This window comes from Heptranchias perlo, chromosome 9 (genome assembly GCF_035084215.1).
Source record: "Heptranchias perlo isolate sHepPer1 chromosome 9, sHepPer1.hap1, whole genome shotgun sequence".
NCBI lineage: Eukaryota > Metazoa > Chordata > Chondrichthyes > Hexanchiformes > Hexanchidae > Heptranchias > Heptranchias perlo.
The window spans coordinates 57626921-57647361 of record NC_090333.1 but is presented as its reverse complement, the minus strand read 5'-3'; the positions used below and the strand labels follow the sequence as shown (position 1 = coordinate 57647361).

The window sequence follows — 20441 nt, the reverse complement described above, 5'->3', positions numbered from 1 at the left end:
CCAAGTTATAGTCCAGCAATTTTATTTTAAATTCACAAGCTTTCGGAGGCTACCTCCTTCCTCAGGTGAACGATGTGGAGGTAGCCTCCGAAAGCTTGTGAATTTAAAATAAAATTGCTGGACTATAACTTGGTGTTGTAAAATTGTTTACAATTGTCAACCCCAGTCCATCACCGGCATCTCCACATCATGACTTCTCAGTTTACCACTGACACTCCATGTACCTGTGTTCATCACTGAATCTCTGTGGCCAGTAGTTTATCACTGATTTGGCCTCACGGTCACATCACTGATCATATCACTGATCATCCTTCTCACATAGCCAATAACTGATGCAATGTACAACTTTAAATTAATTGCTGGCTGGCTGCTAATGTTGAATTTACAATTAGGAGCAGGTGGCTGTCTTGGGGAGCAGTTGTGTTCAGGAACAGATGCCATTATAGACAGTCACCATTTCCAATCTATATAAATTACATTGGATTCAGAAATGCAATGCAAGTTGGTCAAATTTGCAGATGTTACTAAAATGGGGAAGGGGAAGTGATGAGTCTGGTGAAGCAGCCAAGGAGCCACAGAATGAACTTAACAAAATTTGCTAGACATTTCTGTAAGTGGTCTGATGCCATGGGTGAAGCCATACCACCCAATATCTAGTTATACCATAACGTAACCCAAGCATGTAACAAGAGCACCCCCTTGTGATCTGAACCAGATATCGTGTCTTATAAACATTCCCTCACATGTGTTTCTCCAAGTTTTCAGTGGGCAGACTGAAGACACATTAATGAGATGAGGTCTGATATGAATTGTTGAGCTGTTTTATTTTACTGACAGCAAGTGAACATATAGAGTAACAGTTGTAAAAATAAAACCACACTTCCTCCTCTCAATGTTCGCTTCCTCTCCTCAACAAAATGAGTAAAAAATAATGAACTGCATGCTGTGTTCCTTTTGTGGGCTGGTTTACTTGTTATCACTAGTTCAAATACACATCTTCAATACACATTTTTTTTCTTGACAACTTCTAACTGCAAAAGCTGACCAACTGCATCTCAGCTTCCAGCTCCAGTCCCAGACCTGCACCTCGCAGTTTCCTGTTTAAAACCTGACTCATTTCCCATGTGTCCCTTTGTCCCCATCTTTCCAGCAAGTGGGAGGGCTTTCCCTCTGATGTCTTCCTCATTCAGTGATTGGCCAGTAGGCATGTCAATAAAGCTAATTACTTCTCCCCTTCTGAGCACCAAGAAACCTCCTCTTGTTATTCTCAAAATATGCCAGGGGTGCTTATTGGGTAATTGCACACCCTCAGCCTGCAATTCTCTGATTAGAATTAACGGATGGAAAATCACAGGCTGGAGGTGCAAACTGTCCTGATTAAGCATTCCAATCTCTTGTGTTTGATTGTTATTAGCATTTTAATCACACCCGTTGTTGTAACAATTAATGTACCTTTTACTGCAGTGCTGCATAACATTGACTGTACCATCAATTCCTGTTGGCTGGATCTCTTCAAGCCCTGCTCCCCCTGTGTTCTTCGACATTTCTGCTTTGTCGGCAGTATGTTGGGTTCGATTTCCTGAGTTCACACGTTCCTTTTCCAAGTCACGGTCTGAACTTTCTTCTGATGAGCTGGAATCTTCACTCGACGTGGTTTCATAACTGAAGAACATTACTTGTTCAAAGAACCGGTGTAAATACCAATACTCAAAAATGAAATTAAAAATTGTACACATCACAAACCTCGTGTGACTATAAAACTTTATTTGATGCTCACCCTCCATTTACGCCAATGAACTGAAGATTTTTTTTGGTTGAGAGAGCACCTGATTTGAAATTTCCATCATTCTTTTTCATAATAGATTTAAGGGTCGTGGACTGAGACACAACTATAGGTTAAAAAAAAGTAAAGTTTGCCTGGTAATAGCTGGATTTACATTTTACAATCAGATTAATTATCTTATTTAGTCTCAAGGAGGAGAGTCAGACCTGCATCGCTGATACGTGTTTCTTGCTGGAGATCAGTTTCGAAATCTGTAGGTTCAGAAGGTGATGGCAGTGGCTTCACGCAATGCACATTTTCAGCTTCTGTAAATTCAATAATTACAAACCACATCAGCGAGTAAATAAATGGGCCAAAAGCCTTTCAATTGAACAGCACTGGTTCAAATACCTCTGAGTTGCAGATGGAATTGTAGCTAGCAATTTGAAGTTTGGTCAAATCTGTTCCCTGGTGTCACCCCTCACCCCTCCTCCCCTCATCCTTCCCCCTATACCCTCTTGTCACTCCTGGACCCAACTGGGCTTGTAATATGTTAAAAGGTCCAATTTTTATACAGTATGTTCCATACATTGAACTGTCCAAATGTTTTAACTACATTGAAAGAAACATCTGGACCATACAGGCCTTGAGAGGTCCCAAGTTCAATCCTGGTCTGTGCTGAAATAACTGATATCTCCCAGGGTGGCAGTTAAGATATTAAATCTTGGCCTTAACACCCCTGGGAAGAAGAAAAATAAATGACCCAGTATTGCATTCCTGACTGCTACCAAGTGACTCTTGGATGGGTGAGGATAGGTTGGGCCTGGCTGTGATGTCCTCCCCATGAAATTTTATACCAGACAATTGTCCACACAAATTCCTATTTCTATCCACGATTCAACAGGTCTAGGTAATATTTTCCTGGTTAGTTTTTGCACTTCTCAAAACAAAGTATCTCAAGTGATGGGAATGGAATATTTTCCCATGTCAGGCACCCAAGGGCCAATTTTAACCCTGCCAGCCCGGCGGGAACCGGGCCAATGGGCAATTAAAATTCTGATTTACACACATTGATCCCGCTGGTTGCGATCATAACCTGCTCTTCTGAGTAGACGAGACAGACAGGCAGTGAGATTCTTCTTTAAATACAAAGATCGGGCTCTGATAATGTCATCGGGATCCAACTGCAATTTTAACCGAGGCCTGTGTGGGGAAACCTGACGGCAAGAGGAACTGTTGCCAGAAGAAGCCCAGAAAGGTAAGTGGATTTTTTTAGCGTCTTGGAAGGCCAAGAGGAACAGGAGTGCTCCTCCGGGCCCCACAAGGAAACCATGGGCCTCCTCAACCCAGGAGATCCCTCCCCCTCCCACGACCGCGGGGCCCTCCCGAACCTCCACCAACCACTTACCCGAGTTTTTTTGGGTCCCTGGCAGTGGTCTCATGCCACACAAAATCTCACTCCCGTCCGCCAGCCAGCCAGCTATGGCTTCCCATCCGGTTCGGGCAAGAGACCGATGGGGTCTACGTGGATAAGGCCCGGGAATTAAAATCTCCCAGGTCCCATGGCAGAGGGCCAGACAGTTTGCAGTCAACTCGTCCCAACCCACACAACTCCTAGCCCCAAGTTAAAATTGGAGCTTCAGAGTCAATTTCAAACACACCTTACTCCAGAATAACACAGGCAGCTCTACTGTATAGCTTCTGCCTCAACAAGGTGACTTAGCCCCAAACTTTAAAAAAAAAGTTTACTACTGCATTTATCCTTGCAGCCTCTCGAAACAAGACTGCAGTTTTAGTGACAATTAATGGCAATTGCTTTTTTCTTGTGTGTCCATGGCAACCAGGAACACACTTAAATCAACTAAATTCATTTCATGTAGGATCCTTACACCTGGCAGAAAGAGATCTTTACCTCATCAAGATCAAAAAATTGGAGCTGTTTTTGTTAGAAGAGATTACGGGTGATTTGACAGAGGTGTTTAAAATTATGACGAAATGGGGCAGAGTAGATAGAAACAGACTGCTTCCAGGGACTGAGGGATCTAGAACATAGATAGAAGATTAAATGCAAGAGATTTAGGATGGAGAGCAGAAGAAACATTTTTATGCAGAGGGCTGTGAGGCCGTGGAATGCATTGTCGGAATTAGTGATTGTAGCAGAGACCGTGTCAATATGTTAGATAGCTGGATGAAGGAAAGGGGAATAAGTGGGTAGGGGAACAGAGCAGGACCACTGCTCATGTGGAGGATAATCACCAACATGGACTGGTTGGGCCGAATGGCCCGTTTCGGTGTTGTAATTTCTATGTAATTGTACATAACCTAGTCTGGATTCAAATCCGGTTTCCTGAGGTTAGGTCATTGTGCTAATCCATTGCACCACTCTGTGCCCCAGTTGTAAGCAGTTTTGAAATCCGTCAATTTTTCAGAATTGTTTCTCTGCCATATCAAATCATTTTGACAGTTTAATTGATGGCAAGAGTGTCGTCATAACATACTTTAGGTAACCAGAGCAAATGCACAATGAATAGATTCCTTGCTGGGACACAAGTCACTTTTTTTTCACTCTAGGTCCTGCAAAGATTCAATTTTGGTTAATATTTCCCAAAATGGCTGCATTGTTTCACCTAAGTGCCTGAAGGTAACAGGCATGGTTACTGGATAAGTGATAAAACACAAGCCACATGGTATCCTCAGTGATGATGCCTTCTGACAGGTAGCTTGTGTTTTTAATCACTTCCGCAGCAGATCTTTGCCTGAGTAACCATGTATTGTGCCTTCAGTCTCTTATGTTGTTATGACAGAAACAATGATTAACAAAAACTGTACAAAAGTAGTACAATATTACAATGATCAGCAGTCACAGACATCACTAAGTGTCTGGGAATGTTGGGGTGCAACAAAGTGAGAGCCAGGAACCTATTCAAGGCCGGAGGAAGGGTTGAACTGTGAATGAACTGAACTTGGACAATCTTCTGTTTGAGTTCAGCCTGTACATGATTGTTGAACATGACTGTATTTGGAACAGGGTGAAGGTAGGTCAGTTGAATAAAAGTGTATTATGTATGTGTCACCATTGAGCTATAACATGCTAGAAGGAAGGCACAAAGAAAATCTTTTGAGGAGACGTGGTGAATTTTTACACAAATGTTTATTATATCAAGAGGAATCTGTAAGAAAAAAAAATCTACCGAAATTTCTTCTTCAATGAAATGTTGCAATCTATTGTTTTTGTGCTCATTAAGGCGAGGAATGTTAGCGCTATGGAATGGAATATTTTACACTTTGGGCACCAAATGTTCGCTTTGTGCAGTCCCATTAGAATTAGATAGAATAAAGTTTGTTCTACACTGCCGAAAATGGGTGAATATTTCCTCTGGTCATGTTGTAGATGCCATTGTGAGAAGATTTCCTCTGATTACTCTAGTAAAATAGGAAGTATGTTCTTTTAGAACACTTTCATGATTTTGAAATAAATAGCAACCAGATAAAATCTTCCTGCTATGAACATGACATCACCAACAGACAGAACCAGAGGAAATCTTCCCCCATTGTAGTTTAACCTCACCATCATGTTTTTCATTGCTATTGAGAAACCATGGCAATATGCAAATTGAGCAGAAAAATGCTAGAACCAAGGCATAAATTTGTTTGACATAGATAATGAGAAGTCAGACCACTGTATATCATTTGACAATTTAAAGTGGACAAGGCTTGGCTCTCATTATGATCCTGGGGTAGTCAGTTGCATTATTTGTCTGTTCTTGGTGTGTGTTATGTAAATAAAATGACAAGGACCCTATACTTCAAGTAATGGCACTGGGGAATCTGCATACAATTGATTTACCTCAATGTGTAAGGACATCTTCTGGGAGGACACAGTTAACGCAACCTATCTTGTATCACAAGTCCAGTAATCTGTCTGTGAGCAGTTCTATAGCTGCTCCTCTCCTAAATTTATCTATTTCTCCTAAGCTCTAAATACATTGTCTTATACATTTTTCCTCCTTCTTATATCCTCACAACTTGCATTTATATAGCGCCTTTAACGTAGTAAAATGTCCCAAGGCACTTCACAGGAGCGTTATCAAACAAAATTTGACACTGAGTCACATAAGGAGGTATTAGGACAGGTGACCAAAAGCTTGGTCAAAGATATAGGTTTTAAGGAGCGTCTTAAAGGAGGAGAGAGAGATAGAGGGATGTTTAGGGACATTTAGGGAGGGAATTCCAGAGCTTAGGGCCTAGGCAGCTAAAGGCACGGCTGGAGGAGCGATTAAAATCGGGGATGCGCAAATGGTAAGAATTGGAGAAGCGCAGAGATCTTGGAGGGTTGTAGGGCTGGAGGAGGTTTCAGAGATAGGGAGGGGCGAGGCCATGGAGAGATTTGAAAACAAGGATGAGAATTTTAAAATCAAGATGTTCCCGGACCTCAAGCCAATGTAGGTCAGCAGACACAAGGGTGATGGGAAAACAGGACTTGGTGCCAGTTAGGTTAAAGGCAGCAGAGTTTTGGATGAGCTCAAGTTTATGGCGGGTGGAAGATGGGAGGTCAGCCAGGAGAGCATTGGAATAGAATCGTCCAGTCCAGAGGTAACAAAGGCATGGATGAGGGTTTTAGCAGCAGATCAGCTGAGGAAAGGGCAGAGACGGGTGATGGAGCAGATATGTGGTTGGAAGCTTATCTCATGGTCAAATAGGACGCCTAGGATGCAAACTGTCTGGATCAGCCTCAGGCAATGGCCAGGGAGAGGGATGGAGTCAGTGGATAGGGAATGGAGTTTGCTGCGGGAACCAAAGACAATGGCTTCAGTCTTCCCAATATTTAGTTGGAGGAAATTTTTGCTCATTCAGTACTGGATGTCAGACAAGCAATGTGAAGGTGTTGATGTTATGGCACTATCACCGACTCTATCTCATTCCTTCCCAGGACGTTGAATCCAGAGGTTTCCTTCCTCCTGTAAATTACAAAAATCTAACCTTGATATAACCACTACTTCTTGAACGATCTCACCTTCTTTCCTATTATTTACAGCTATGCGGTGTCCTACAGTGTGGGCCCGAACTCTTTGGCTCTTTTTAAAATACAATGGACATGATTTGAACATTCTGTTGAGAAATAAATAAACCAAATAGTTTTATCTGAGGAGTTGAAAGAAAGGCAGTGTATTTTTGCTTATTTCCAGCAGATTACACCATCTTTGTGCATTATGCCAAATCACCTTCTGACACGTGTTCTTTGATCAATTATTGAGCTCCTGAAGTGCATTGGACTGTGAGGAGCTGCCTTGCTCCATGAACACCACTGATTATACTCATCTTCTGATGACGCTGTGGAGCCCATGTTTCTACTAATTAGCTTAATTAAGAGATGTATGTGACCACCTCCTTAACAAAGGTGGAAGTTAGCCTGCTGTTTGTGAGGTTGGATGAGCATTCCATCTCTATCAGAAAGCAGAAGGATCTGTCTTCATCTCTATTTCAATGCTAGGTGTCTGTTACCACAGGAGAGATTTCACAACATCACAACACACAGGCTGCACAGACTAAACAGATAGTTTCTTATGGAGCTCAAAATTTGATTTGTTTGTATAATTTGTTCAAAGGTAGAAATATTTGCCAATATCATTGATAATTATTGCCTCAACTGTAGCCTTTCTTATTATTTTGCCATATCACTCTGAGGTAGTTTCAGTGGTAGTTTGTCAGTTGCCTTTTTTTCTGATGTAATTTTTCTCTCTGCTGTCTCCAGGAGTAAGAGTTAAGAATCTTGAAGAGCATTACATATAAAGATGCACATTTCGTCCTTCAAATGTTTAAAAAAAATCCTTATTTTGTCTCGTCAGTTTGATGATGGATCACTTTTCTGGCTCTGTTTATTGTTTCACCGCAGCCAACTAGGTACGGCAGACAATCCATTTCCAAGCTGCCACTCTTCTCTGCCCATGAGGGGCACTCTGAGTGCAAGTTCATCCCCTGCAGGGAAGTGTTTGCTCTCTATGTACTGCCCCTCAAAACAGTCAGATGGAGATCAGAAGCTTAGCATGGTTAGAGATTGAACCTGCATCTCATCACTCCATCGTTCTATGGGCTGATACTGCAATGCATCGTATCCTAACCAGCATTCCTCCCCTAATCTACGCTACCAAAAAAACCGCTTAACCGATCATTTATCTCATTTGCTGTTTGTGAGACTTTGCTGTGTATAAATTGACTGCCACCCTGTCTACATATCAACAGTATGTCTATGTCTACATAACAAAAGTAATTCATGAGCTTTGAGATGTCTTGAGGCCATAAGATGTTATATAAATGAAAGCTCTTTCTTTCCTTCCAATGTACTGTGATAACTTACACCCGTGTTTCCAGCTTAGCCTTTTATTATCCTTGGCATTTTTATTGTTGGATACTATGTAACAAGTGGTTTGGCTCTGTCAGTTATTGGACAGTGTCCCCTAACTTACCAGTCACTAATAATTCTCATCTGGGCTACAGTGCAGATACCTAACAAAAAGGTATTACAGTACCCATTCTGTGATTGATTAAAAAAACAACAAGGAACGAGAATGGGCTATTTGGCTTATCAATCCCTCTCCTTCCGCAGATCATGTTGTGGGCCTGCCTCACCCATCATGAGAAAAAGTTCTGCAAAAATTTCCAAGACCCCAAAAGAAAATCAAGCAGAACTCCAGAATATTGATTGATCCTCACATTTCCACTACTTAACACTTTCCCCTGTACTTGTAGCACAGGAACCATGCATTGATGGAGAACTCAATTTGGGGCTAAGACACCAATCTCACTCCCAACCAGATATTTATCCAGTTCCTTTTTAAAGGAGCTAATCATCTCAGTCTCAATTACTTTTGCTGGGAATTTGTTCCACTGACCCACTATTCTACAGGGAAAAAAACACTTCTAACCTTTAGTCTCCCTTGAGGCTTGTCTGGAGCCCTCCAGCTCTGTGCTCACAGTCTAATTCTACCTAATGTCATCCCTGCCTGTCAGGGTCTTGTTCCCCATAAACCCTTTTCTCCATTTTGTGGAGTATATGCATTAGGGAGATAAAAGAAAGAATAGTGAATCAGGGTAATAACTTAATACATGAAGGAATTCTGTCCAAAAGCGGCCTTGGCACTGCTACATTTAGAATACTGTATCCACTTTTGGTCCACTCACACGTCGGGGGATATTAAGGTCATGGACAAAGGTTCAGAGGAGGGAAAACAGAATGATTCCCAGTCAGAGGACTCTTAACTATCAGGATAGCCCCAGGGAACTGGGGCTTCTTTCATTCTGGAGCATAGACTTTGAGGTGATATGATTGAGGGTTTTAAAGTGAGGAAGGGAATAGATTATGTCCAAATGGAGTTAAATTAAGGGATGGAAGAACTATGGGACATCAGTATAAAACAGGAATGCAAGAGTTAGATTAGATGCCAGGAAGAATTTTCTTTTACAGAGAGTCATTGACCTCTAGAGTTGATCACAAAAATCTGCAGTAAGTATGAATTCATTGCTTTGCTTTGAAAGAGAGCTGGATGGGTTCCCGAGAGCCAAGGACATCTCCAGTTATAGAAGGTAGGTAAGGCGTAGCTGTAATTATTGATGCGTTACTGCAGTCTATTGGAGCATGCTGGGTTGTCTTGGGGGTTAGAGAGGAATTCCCAGAATTTTTTCCCTTTTTTAATGCGTGCCCAGGAGATTTTAAGAGTGGGAGGGGAGGGGTCGATAGTGGGATAGCTTGCGCTATGGGATGGACTTGATTGACCAGTTGGTCTATTCCCATCCTTCTTTTTTGTTATGTTTGAATGAGTGATGAGTCATTGCAGTGTTTTTTTGAAAAATGTGAAACATACAAAACTGACGAGTCTTTAGTGCAATTGAAAAAAACACCTGATAATCCATCAAATTATTAGTTTATTTTAAGGCTGTGCACGTCCCTAAAAGATATTATGCGAGCTTTTTAATTCTTGAATAATTTCCACTGCTGTTGACAGTTAATTGTGATTTCAGATGAATGATAACTTTTTCATTTTAATTGACTGACAGTGGGTTATTCACCCATACCCCTGGATGTACATTCAGTGGCATATTAAACATTTATGCAGCATTTCCCACTGCTTTTTTCCTGTCAATTTTCTTTCTATTTAGCAGATATAGGCCAGACAATAGGGATGGGACAATTATACTCAGCGTTTCTGGGCGTGGGAGTGAGAAACTCAACCAGTGGTCGCTAAATAGTGACCTCTGCTAGAAATGCATGTCTGTGGATGGCAGGCAAGGAGAGGATCAGGCTCAGCTGTGCTGCTTCTCATGGTCAAACAACCTGGCAACATTCAGCATCTATGCTGACACATCAAGAATGGCCAGTTGAGATATGGGACCAGAGTATTCCAGGCCTCATGGAACCATACCACCTTAAAGAAAAAAGGGCAGTAATCAGGAACTGTTGATTCTGAGGAAAATATAAATATTAACTATGTTATTTTGTATTCATGGGCTTACCTGGTTCACATTCATTTCTATGAGAGTTCTCTTCTGATTGGTTAAGTCTTGAATGTGATGAGCACAATGGTTGAAGAGAGTTCATCAGTTCACTACTGAGGGACCCAATGCTAGAACAAAGTTTCTTAAAATTCTGTGCCAACTCAGGATAATTCTGCTCCAAAAAAGATTGCTGTTTGCACAAAAGATCCTCAATCTTTTTAACACACTGCCCTATTTCTGGTTTTGTTGAAACCAACTGGGATTCAGGCTGCAGGAAGACATCCAAAGTCACATCCTGGACATCTGAATTTTGGGAATCTTCTTCCTTTTCACATGCGCTGTATTGCCTCTCTACAACAACTGAACATTCTTTGCCATTTTCCATCACAGCACTGGTATCAGCAGCAGAGCTGGTTTTATTGTTGTTCTTTAGATTGTCAGAGTTACTCTCTATATTGTCATCTCTTACTCTAGTATGTTCTAGTTCCTCATTCCCTCTGTTAGATTCACAGATTACATGAGGGATGGAATGCAATGATGGTGCATGCTCAGTCTCAACAGCTTTGCTGCACACACTGACTGCAGTATCAGTTGCTTTGTCACTTGTTTCAACTGCTGCCATAATGTCCACATCATTGACAGTGACATGATCTGTATTGATTCCAAAACTTCGTGTCACTTTTAATGTTGTGACCATTACATTTACAGTACAATCTCCACAACCTACTGACCGAGTGGCTGGTTGGAGGTCTGATGTAATTCCACGTGTACACCTTTCCTTTGGTTCACTTGGTTCCGTGACTCTGAGTATTGGTTCACTGGCCCTGTGAATACTTTCATTACTTGGCTGATTACTTGTAGCACTTAGCTCAGATTGGTCTTGTGCATGTTTGCTTTCCAAATGTATAGACCGGTCACCTCGTAGTGTCTTTGGGTAAGGGCTAATCTTATTAGCATCAGGCATTGTACCTTGATGTTCCAGCTTAAGTTCTCGAGTTCCACCTTCAAATTGCTTCTCCAATATGGAGACTGTGGTTCTTAGTTCTTCAGTGGTAAGTCTCTGTGTGCTGGGGTGTGCCACAAGTACTAACCCCAACTCTTCTTCAGTAACTCGAACACCCACATCCCTCATTCTGTGTTCACTGTCCCCTACAGCACAAGAGTTCTGAAGTAATTCTTTGTGGGGAATGGAATTAAAGTTCTTGTTTTCACTTACAGTAAAATTTGAAGCAAATTCATTTTGATAATCAAGGTCTATCGTTTCTACATTTTCAAACTTGTCACTGGACAGGAAGTATTCAGAGGATGGACTTTTGCTTGAAAATGGCACTTGCTCTTCTTCCATTTCGGAGCCAATTGCTGCTGTTGATGAATTGCATTGACTTCCTGTATTGACACATTGAGTTTTATCCATATTATCATTGGCTTTCCTCTGTAGCACATCACTTGTATTCTGCACTGTGCCCTGATGATTTTTCAGTTGAATATTGAGCTGTTTTTTTTCTTCCTGCAACACAAATATTTGCTGTTTAAGTTCAAAAATGGTGTTTACTTGCTCTTCCAACTCTTTGGTTCTATCTTGAGCAATCCTGATTTGATGCTGTATCTGATAGACCTGGGCTGGCGTCAGATTCAACTGTGGTGTTGTTTCAGAGGTGGTAGAGTTCTCCTGGATAACCGGATCACCTGTTGTACTGAAGACATCATTTTCCAAGTACTTTAATTTCTGTTGGGATGGGGAAAGGGTTTGACGTTGTTCTTCTAAACTCAATTCCTTTAAATCAACTGGCATGCTGGCTGCCCTAAGAAAGGGAGGTTTTACCCAAGTTTGAACAGATTTCCCATTCTCCTCCAAGCTTTTCTTGGTGTCAGATAAAGTCTTTACAGATTTGCAATCATGCATGTTGGATTGTGATAATATTGGGTCTATGTCACGTGGAGAACTTTTAAATAATTCTCGGACATTGGCCACTTTCCCTCTATTGGTAGGTACCCAGGAAGAAGTTGCCATCCACTTATCCCCATAGTTTCTGCAGGAACGAGATTCAGCCAAGGGAAACTGAGTATCAGGGACACTGAAATTTCTTGGCAACGTGCTATATTTTGGTTGTTTGGCTTTCTTGTGTATGTAGACCTTCCTGATGGTATTTCCTTTCTCTATGTCATCCACATACTTCAGAAAATCCAGATCCAGGTGGAAGCCATAAGGGGTTTCCACAGAGTATGGGGATTGTTTCCTTCTGTCTGCACTGGGGCACATCTCAGACAACTTGATGTTGGCTTCAAAAAAATTAAGAAAATTACTCTTAAAATAGCCAAGATTTTCACTTCACAATGCATACATGTAAATTCAGCTCATTCATTGTATAATGGCTAATAACAGCCCGTCATAAGATATCAGTATAGAATTACATTCAACCTGTACTGTCCTTTGCGATTTTCTAAATATTTGCTGTTTTTAATAGTTTAATAAAATGAATGAACACAAATTCATTGATATTTATTAAGACTATGATTTAAATGATAAGATTCAAATAACTTAAAAAATACAATTTTTGCCATACAATACATGGCAGCTATTATTGGAATAAAGTTTACATATAATTTTATTCAGATTTAAAACATTTTGAACCCAAATCTCCCCAATAGCTCAGTGGGTAAGTGAGTCATGGGGTGGGGGAGAGGGAAATCGCAACCAACCCTAATCCTGTCCTCACTCAAGTCCACACACACACTCCAGCAGGGGGGTCACTGGAAAGCAACCAGGAACAGTAACCTGGCCGATTTATATGTCTCTCCCTAGCCCGCAGCAATGAGACCAATTGTAGCACCTAACAGCTGCTTGACCGTCAGCAGTTAACGCAGTGCAGAGAGGAAGTAAAGCTAAGAACATAATGCATGGAATGAGAAAAGGCCAATCAGCACATCAAGAGACTACTATCAATCTATCCCTTCGTATAACTCTGCTCCCCACATGTAAATGAGCTCTATCTATACTCCCTATGGCTTTCCTACCAGTTCCTAACCAGCACCTGGAATTTCCATGGGGGTTCTCCCAATTTTCCACCGTAACTTTGGCAGAACAGCCACTTATGCCATATCTCCAGGGTTCTGCTCTCCTTCCTTCCACTGAAGTTAAGGTGGGAGATTGTGAGAATCCCAGTGGTAATTCTCCCTCCAGTTGTTTTTGAAGGCGTAAACCCATACAGTATTAATTGCTTTTGCTGGGCACCTGTTCCACATACTCACTGCTCTGTGAGGAAAGGTTCCCTCAGATCTGTCCCCTACTTTGAGATTGGTTAAGTTTGAACCTTTGTGCTCACAGTACAAGTTAAACAGCCAGCTTACACCTATATTGTCTGTACTCTCAGCAGTTTAAAGATCTGGACCATGAGCTGTCCAGGTAAAGGCACCATCTGATATGGCACTAAGGCCCCATATCTGCCCCTTCCCTGTACTGAGTTAATAAATCTTAGCTGGGCAGCAACTGTCCTCAGTGCCCCAGGGTCAGGATGGGTGGGGGGTGGAATCACGGAAGATTTCTGTTCCTAACTGGTAACTAGTGACTTGTGCTGGAAACTGTATGTGTTGATACCAGGGGAGGACAGAATCCGACCTGGCTGTAATACCTCCCATAGTCAAATAGCCTACCAACACTCAACAGTCTGGGTTCACAAATGATGCATGGCCACTTGGGTGAGGTAGTGGAGGGCTGGCATTCATACGACTTTATCCAAGCACAAATCAGTGCTGTCAGGAGATGAGATGAGGAAAGGAGAAAAAGCTGGCACAAAAAAAATCCAAACGACAGCTCCTCCTCCTGGTTTGTACGACTCAACTGGCAGTGGGGAAAGTCCTTGAAATTGATTTTAACTGAACATTGCAAAATAAATATTCCTACCTGGATGATGTGTGGCCTGTAGAAGTTCTGACATTCTGTCCTCTTTATTAGCAAAATAAAGCACGATGAAGAAATGAATCACACTGACTGAGCTGAAAGTGAAAGTGGAAAAACAAAATTAAAATCATTAAATATTTATCTGTTTAAATGAGGAGAATATTGCTCAATATTTTGTGTTTCACCAATGACACATTCAAGCTACTCATTCACTGCAAAATGTTGTTTTCACATTTGTAATACCAGCTACCACCTGGTACCATCCTAGACACAGGAAGTGAAGGAGGTACAAAGTCCACTGATATCTGTACTAGTGAATCAGTTAGTGTACAAAATCAGCAACTTGAGATTTATTGACAAAATACGATGGATTTTAAAAAAATACTATACTAAAAAAAAAGTGGCTTGGCATCAGGTGGTTTTTGTGATCGTGTTTCTATTCAGAGCTCTAATTTCAACAAACTTTGGGATATCAATGGGGCACCTTTTGGTCACAGGGTGGCCCAAGCCAGGAGATAGGGAAGAAAAAAACATGTTCTGCAAAGCACACAGTCACACAGAGTGGGATTGCAGTTAACAATCTGCAAGCCCCGTATTAACCAATCCTCAGGAAACAGCGATGATACAAATAGGGCATACTGACAAAAAGAATTCTCAAGGGCCATACTCAATTTTGTTTGAGCAAAACACAGACTTATCTTTACACGAGTTATTCCTGAGCTGGTGATTCGGGCTGGGTTATAGTCCTTTGGTCATCAGCTGCCTTTCAATCTCTTTCCCTTTCTTCACGCATGAACGTAGACACTGAAGGGGCGATTTTAGCCATCTCCAATCAGTGTAACGGAGTGGGGGAGCGGTTAAATGGAGCAGCTCCATTTTCCATTTCGTTCCCGCCAATCTGTGATTTTAACGCTGGTGGTTTTGGCAGCGGGTCAGGCTCTTGCTGGACTCCAGTTGGAGCCTCATTAATAAATGCAAATCACAGTCCCACTACGGATTTTAAACAGCTCCAGAACGGACGACCGCCACGGCTGCCCGGCCAGGCGAACCGGTCAGGAAGTCAGCGAGGCCTACTAAGGGAAGTTTTAAAAAAACTCTCCTTAGTGGGGCCTGTAGAAGCAGTTACTGAATTGTTGCAAACTGCATCAAAAATAAAACTGATGCTCAAATATTCATCAATGGAAACAAGTTGATACTGGCAATCACTAAGGCTGCACTAAGAGAGAGCATGTGAGCAAGAAAGAGAGAGAAAGGGAAAGAGGGAAAGAAAGAAAAAGGGAAAGAGAAAGAGAAAAATAGAAAAGAAAGAGTCTTACTTGTTAATGTTCAACCTTCACCTCCCCACATTCGCTCACACTGGTTCCTAGGCATCCATGACCATGGACTAAGCCGTCTCTCTTAGCTCATTCTGTGTGCCCAGTTTGATGGCTGAGACCTGTTCTCTGCCAACCCAAGCTGAGTTGACAAAGCTATTTCTAGTTAATGTGCCACTGCACACTTTATTTATGACAGGGAGTAGGATTCCCAAGGTTAGATAAAAGTAGTAATAGTAAGATTTGTTGAAATGCATAAAAGAAATATAAATCAATGCAAGGTACAGGTTTTGTCTAATGTAACTTTTATACAAACTGAATAATTCCTTTGAAGCCGACAGTTGTTGCACACTAACATTAATGGATGAATGGTATTTTACATTCCTTGTATATTGTCTAAGTAGGACCCACAGCACATTATTTTCTCAAACTGGATGGAATATAGGTTGTATTGTATTGGAAGAGTTGGCTTTAAGCCATCAGAAACATAGGTTCTATTAAAGTTGTATGTAGGGCATTAACCAGTTTGGAATCGTGGCATGTTTAATCAGTTTGCCTTGTATGAGATATAAGCTATTTAAAAATCTTACGATAAGTCTTGCTTTGGATTTGGTGAGTATTATAGAAGTGCATGATGACAATCAAACTCAATTTTAATTGTTGGAGCTGCAGTAAACATCAAAAACTTTGCTTCAGGCCCTGCATTATCTGTGAACAACTCCACATGATTCCTAATAATGCTTTATATTAACTAACATACAAATATTAGGAATAATGCACAATATTCTAACGTAAGGTGGAGCCATTGAGGGAGGGGTAGAGGTGGGCATTGTTATGGAGGTGGAAGTAGGTGGTTTTTGTGATGGAGAGGATATGGGGTCGGAAGCTTAGCTCGAGGTTGAATGGGATGCTGTGGTTGCAAACAGTCTGGTGCAGCATGAGACAGTGACTGGAGTTGTGGGTATGGGTACGAGGTTTGTGGCAGGGGTCAAAAACAGTGGCTTTGGTCTTTCCAGTGTTTAGCTGGAGAAAATTAAAGCTCATCCAAGACGTCACGTCGGACAAGCATTCTGACAGCACAGAGGCAGTGAAGGGATTGGGACAGAAGGTGGAGAATGAGATAGTGTCATCAGTTTATATGTGGAAGCTGACCCCATGTCTGTCGATGATGTCACCATGGGGTGGATGATGTCACCATGGGGTGGATGATGTCACCATGGGGTGGATGATGTCACCATGGGGTGGATGATGTCACCATGGGGTAGCATTTAGATGAAGAGGAGGAGGGGTCAAGGATAGATCCCAACCAGTTTGAATGTGGGTAATTGTCTGAAATCAAATTTTTGCCACTCTTATTTCCCCCAAATTTCATAAACACACTTTTTAGACTGTAGTGGTATCTAGGAGGAGGGGTTCCAGTATAGATACTCATTTATCATTGTTATTTTGAATTTCCATTAATCATTTCTAATCTGTCCTATTCTATCTCTACAGATATATGCACATAATTCAGAATCAAAACTGTGTGGTGTTGACACAGTCACATCATAGCTATTTGGAAATAAAGCTGACCACAGCACTGCTGGTTGTTCACTAAACAGAAGGGTAATGGTATTACATTTTAAAAATAAAAGATAAGAACCCAGTTGTTAAATACTCCTGTGGTGCATTACAAAGCCACAGAGTCCAGAAGGTCTTGGGTTCAATCCCTTATCTGTGCTGAGTTAGCTGATCACCCTGGGCTAAGTTATAGGGGAAAATTTGTTTCTGATCTCTATGCAGTGATTGCTGGAAAGTGCACATGTATGGATATGGGCAAGGTCGGGATCGGTATTGGCTGTGATCCTTTCCATGGTTGAATAGCATGCCGACATCAACTGTCTAGGCTCAGCCATGAAGAATGGACACTTGGACGATCTACGAGAGGCTGCCTGTACCTTTGACATCATACCCCAGAACACACCGTTGTCTTGACCAAAGAAGAAGAAAAAAAATTGAGGGAAAAATTATATGCAACTTTCATTCGCCTAGTCAAATTTTATATAATTGTTCAGGCTACTCAGTATCAAAAGTGTAAACAGTCCTTGAAAAATCAATTCATCATTTCAGTCAACAACAAGAAGCTGTTTTGCAACATTGGTTGTTTTGTGTTTTAATCATTGCCCTGATAGAAAGTGAAGTCGGAGGTAATTTGGATTGGTTTGAACTGTGTTTTGAATGCATCGAAACCAACTTCAGTTTAATTGTGCTTCATTTACATTGTTGGTGCACATTCAATCTGCATAAATTCATAGTAATGGGATTGTTCTGTTGTAAATTACATTTTTATTACAGAGGCTAAGGAACTATAATTTGGCTGCACGAGTGCTGGGTCCAAGGTATTGCAAATAGAAAATGAATGTGGTGTCCTACTAGATTACATTTGAGAACATTATTTTCCCCGGTATCAAATGGGCAAATATTATTGGCACTTCGGATATTACAGTTGCACATAATCACTAATATTGCTTTGTACACAATTTTCAGCAAAGTCATTGTTATGATTCAAGCATACTTTTCTCATGCTCAACGCAAAGGTCTTCTTCCACAACAACAGCTTACTTTTATTTGGCACCTTGAATGTAAAAAAAAAATCAAAAAAAATCTCAAGTTGCTTTGCAAACTAGTGCAAATAAATGAACATCCAGCCAGGACAGGAGAGATTAGGAAGATTGGCATATTTAGTCAAAGAAATGGGTTTTGTAAAGCTTTTTTAAAGGATGGACAGTGTGGTATAGAGATAGAGGGATTTAGGGAACAAGTCCCAGAGATTAGGGAAAATGACATCGAAGGCTCTTCCACCAACAGTGGGTGTGAAGGGAAGAGGGGAAGCACAGAAGGCCAGAGTCAAATGAATGGAGCATTCTAGAGGGATATAGCATAAAGAAAGCTGCAGATATCGGATGGGGCAAGGACGTGCAGGTATTTTGGGCGAGGTTAGCAGTGCGAGTTAGAAACTTTCCCTCTGCTCCAGAAATGAGGCTCGGGATATTTTAACTCCCAGGCATCATTTAAACCCCCCCCCCACCACCACCACCCCATCAACTTCCTATCCGTTCTGGGCGGGAAGTTAGTAGGAAGTGGTGGAAAATTGCATGACCCAGAGATGGCACACTAACTCTAGATAGATGTCAGGATCGGCTTCCGGATAAAGTCACCCAACAGTGCTTTTTAGGGTTTTAAGTACTTCTTAAAAGGAGCTTAATACTATTTGTTGCCATCTTCATCCATGTTTATCACTCTTCTTGTAGAGGTGAGTTCACACGGTGCACTCGTACATTTTTGACAGTGTTAATTTGAGGCTGGACCTCAGTGGCTGAGGCTCTTCAGTAGGGAAAAAAAGCGGTTTTCCCAGTCTATCAGTCGCAATTGCTAATCAGTCAATCATCCTAATCCGAGCAATCTGCCTAATCACCCTAAAACTCCCTCCTCAAATAAGTCCAGCCCCCAATATTCCTATCCCCCAACCAATCATTTTTACCCCCAACCATTCCAGCTTCCTTTCCTGAATTATCCTAATTCACCGATAACCCTACCTCCTTCCAATACTCTAACTCCAATCACCTCTACTATCTCCTCGATCACTCTAAATCCCCATCGCTGTAACATCTACGATTATCCAGCACCTACAGCTCACCAAATTCCCACAAAGAATAAAGAAAAAATTTTTCAAGATGGAAAATGGTACTGTTCCTAACCCCAGTCTCTCATCTGTAACATACTTTCCCTTAGTGTCAATATTTCCTATGCGTTTTGTGGCTGCATGGTATGACAGAAAGTTCCAGTGGGTGTGGCTGGAGGCATAAACCACTGAGGAAAATTACTATTTTAAAGCTGCATGTATCATGAAACCATTAGTAATTGCGTCTCTGGAAAGCTGCAATAGAAATAATGTGTGAAAATGGTCCAATGTGTTTGTTTACTACAGTCGCAATTTTTCTTGTTGGTCCATTTTATTGATAAAACTATGGTCATTGTTTCCCTTAACTTTGCTCCTACACACTCTCTTTCCGCACTGCATCCTTGCGGTGTTGAAATTAAGGTTCATTGCACCGTCTCCCGTTCTAACACATTCCTTTCCCAGGATCTCAAAACAGTGCAACTTTGTACCTCCTTCAATCTTCCCTTTCATCCATAATTAAAAGGCTTTTAAACACCACAACTTGGTGTCACCCAACTTCCACATCTTGATTCATCTCCTCTTTTCTCCTACTCTTTGCAACCTTCATGTTATCCTATACTTTGGCCTTCAGCACCACTGACAGTGGGGAAATGCTGGGAGAGATTTGTGACCAAAGAGAGGGAAACTAATTATAAAAATTTTTAAATAATAGAGCTCTGCTCACTCTCAATACTGACTTACACGTAAATATTTCACATTTTTAAACATATATAAAGAATTAATTCACATTCAAAAAGTGTGGAAGATTTGATAGGTCTATCCTGGCCCTTCAAGTAGATTTCTCAACTTGAAAAGTTTGATTCAATCACACTTGACAGTATCTTTAACACAAATAGGAATGAATTTTGAAAATTCGCATTCACAGTTGAGCCTATTTCATGTTACACTATGCAAGTTTTAACTCTTCCATAAAAGTCTAGAATCTTCTCAGTATCTATTCTCTACAAGCTATATACTAATTCATTAAGGAAACTTTTTTATTACTGTGTTTAAAATTAATTAAGAAATGGCTTCATTATCCACTGTGTCTAGAACTTATTCTTTCAGGTTCAACTTGTGACTCAAAGGATGCCCTTCTATACCATCAACCAACTCTCTGCAGCACCAAAAAGGATCTAAAAACCTTCATTGCACCTGAGAGTCCTTCAGATATAAAGGCACAATTTTGGTGGTTCTAAAACTAAAAGCAGCTTGCTTTTTTTCCCCCAAAGCAAATTTGGAATTTTTGACAGACAAATTTGGGTAAAGCTGTGGCTT

At 41.1% G+C, this 20441-nt stretch overlaps 1 protein-coding gene across 4 annotated transcripts in view; it reads right to left on the bottom strand.

The window, feature by feature from the left end:
* The window catches only part of LOC137325430 (KN motif and ankyrin repeat domain-containing protein 1-like), an 82137-nt gene that overhangs the window by 19300 nt on the left and 42396 nt on the right, over window positions 1-20441 (bottom strand). For 3 of the 4 annotated variants that reach the window (XM_067990532.1, XM_067990534.1, XM_067990533.1), the window contains exons 2-6: window positions 14154-14245; window positions 10271-12532; window positions 1990-2088; window positions 1778-1889; window positions 1453-1662 (exon numbers count right to left, since the gene is read on the bottom strand). In XM_067990532.1, the coding sequence (XP_067846633.1) occupies window positions 1453-1662; window positions 1778-1889; window positions 1990-2088; window positions 10271-12532; window positions 14154-14187 (2717 nt within the window). In that variant the 5' untranslated portion in view covers window positions 14188-14245. Of the gene's footprint in view, window positions 1-1452; window positions 1663-1777; window positions 1890-1989; window positions 2089-10270; window positions 12533-14153; window positions 14246-20441 lie in introns of those variants that run through there. The other variant, XM_067990535.1, reaches the window with a different exon arrangement.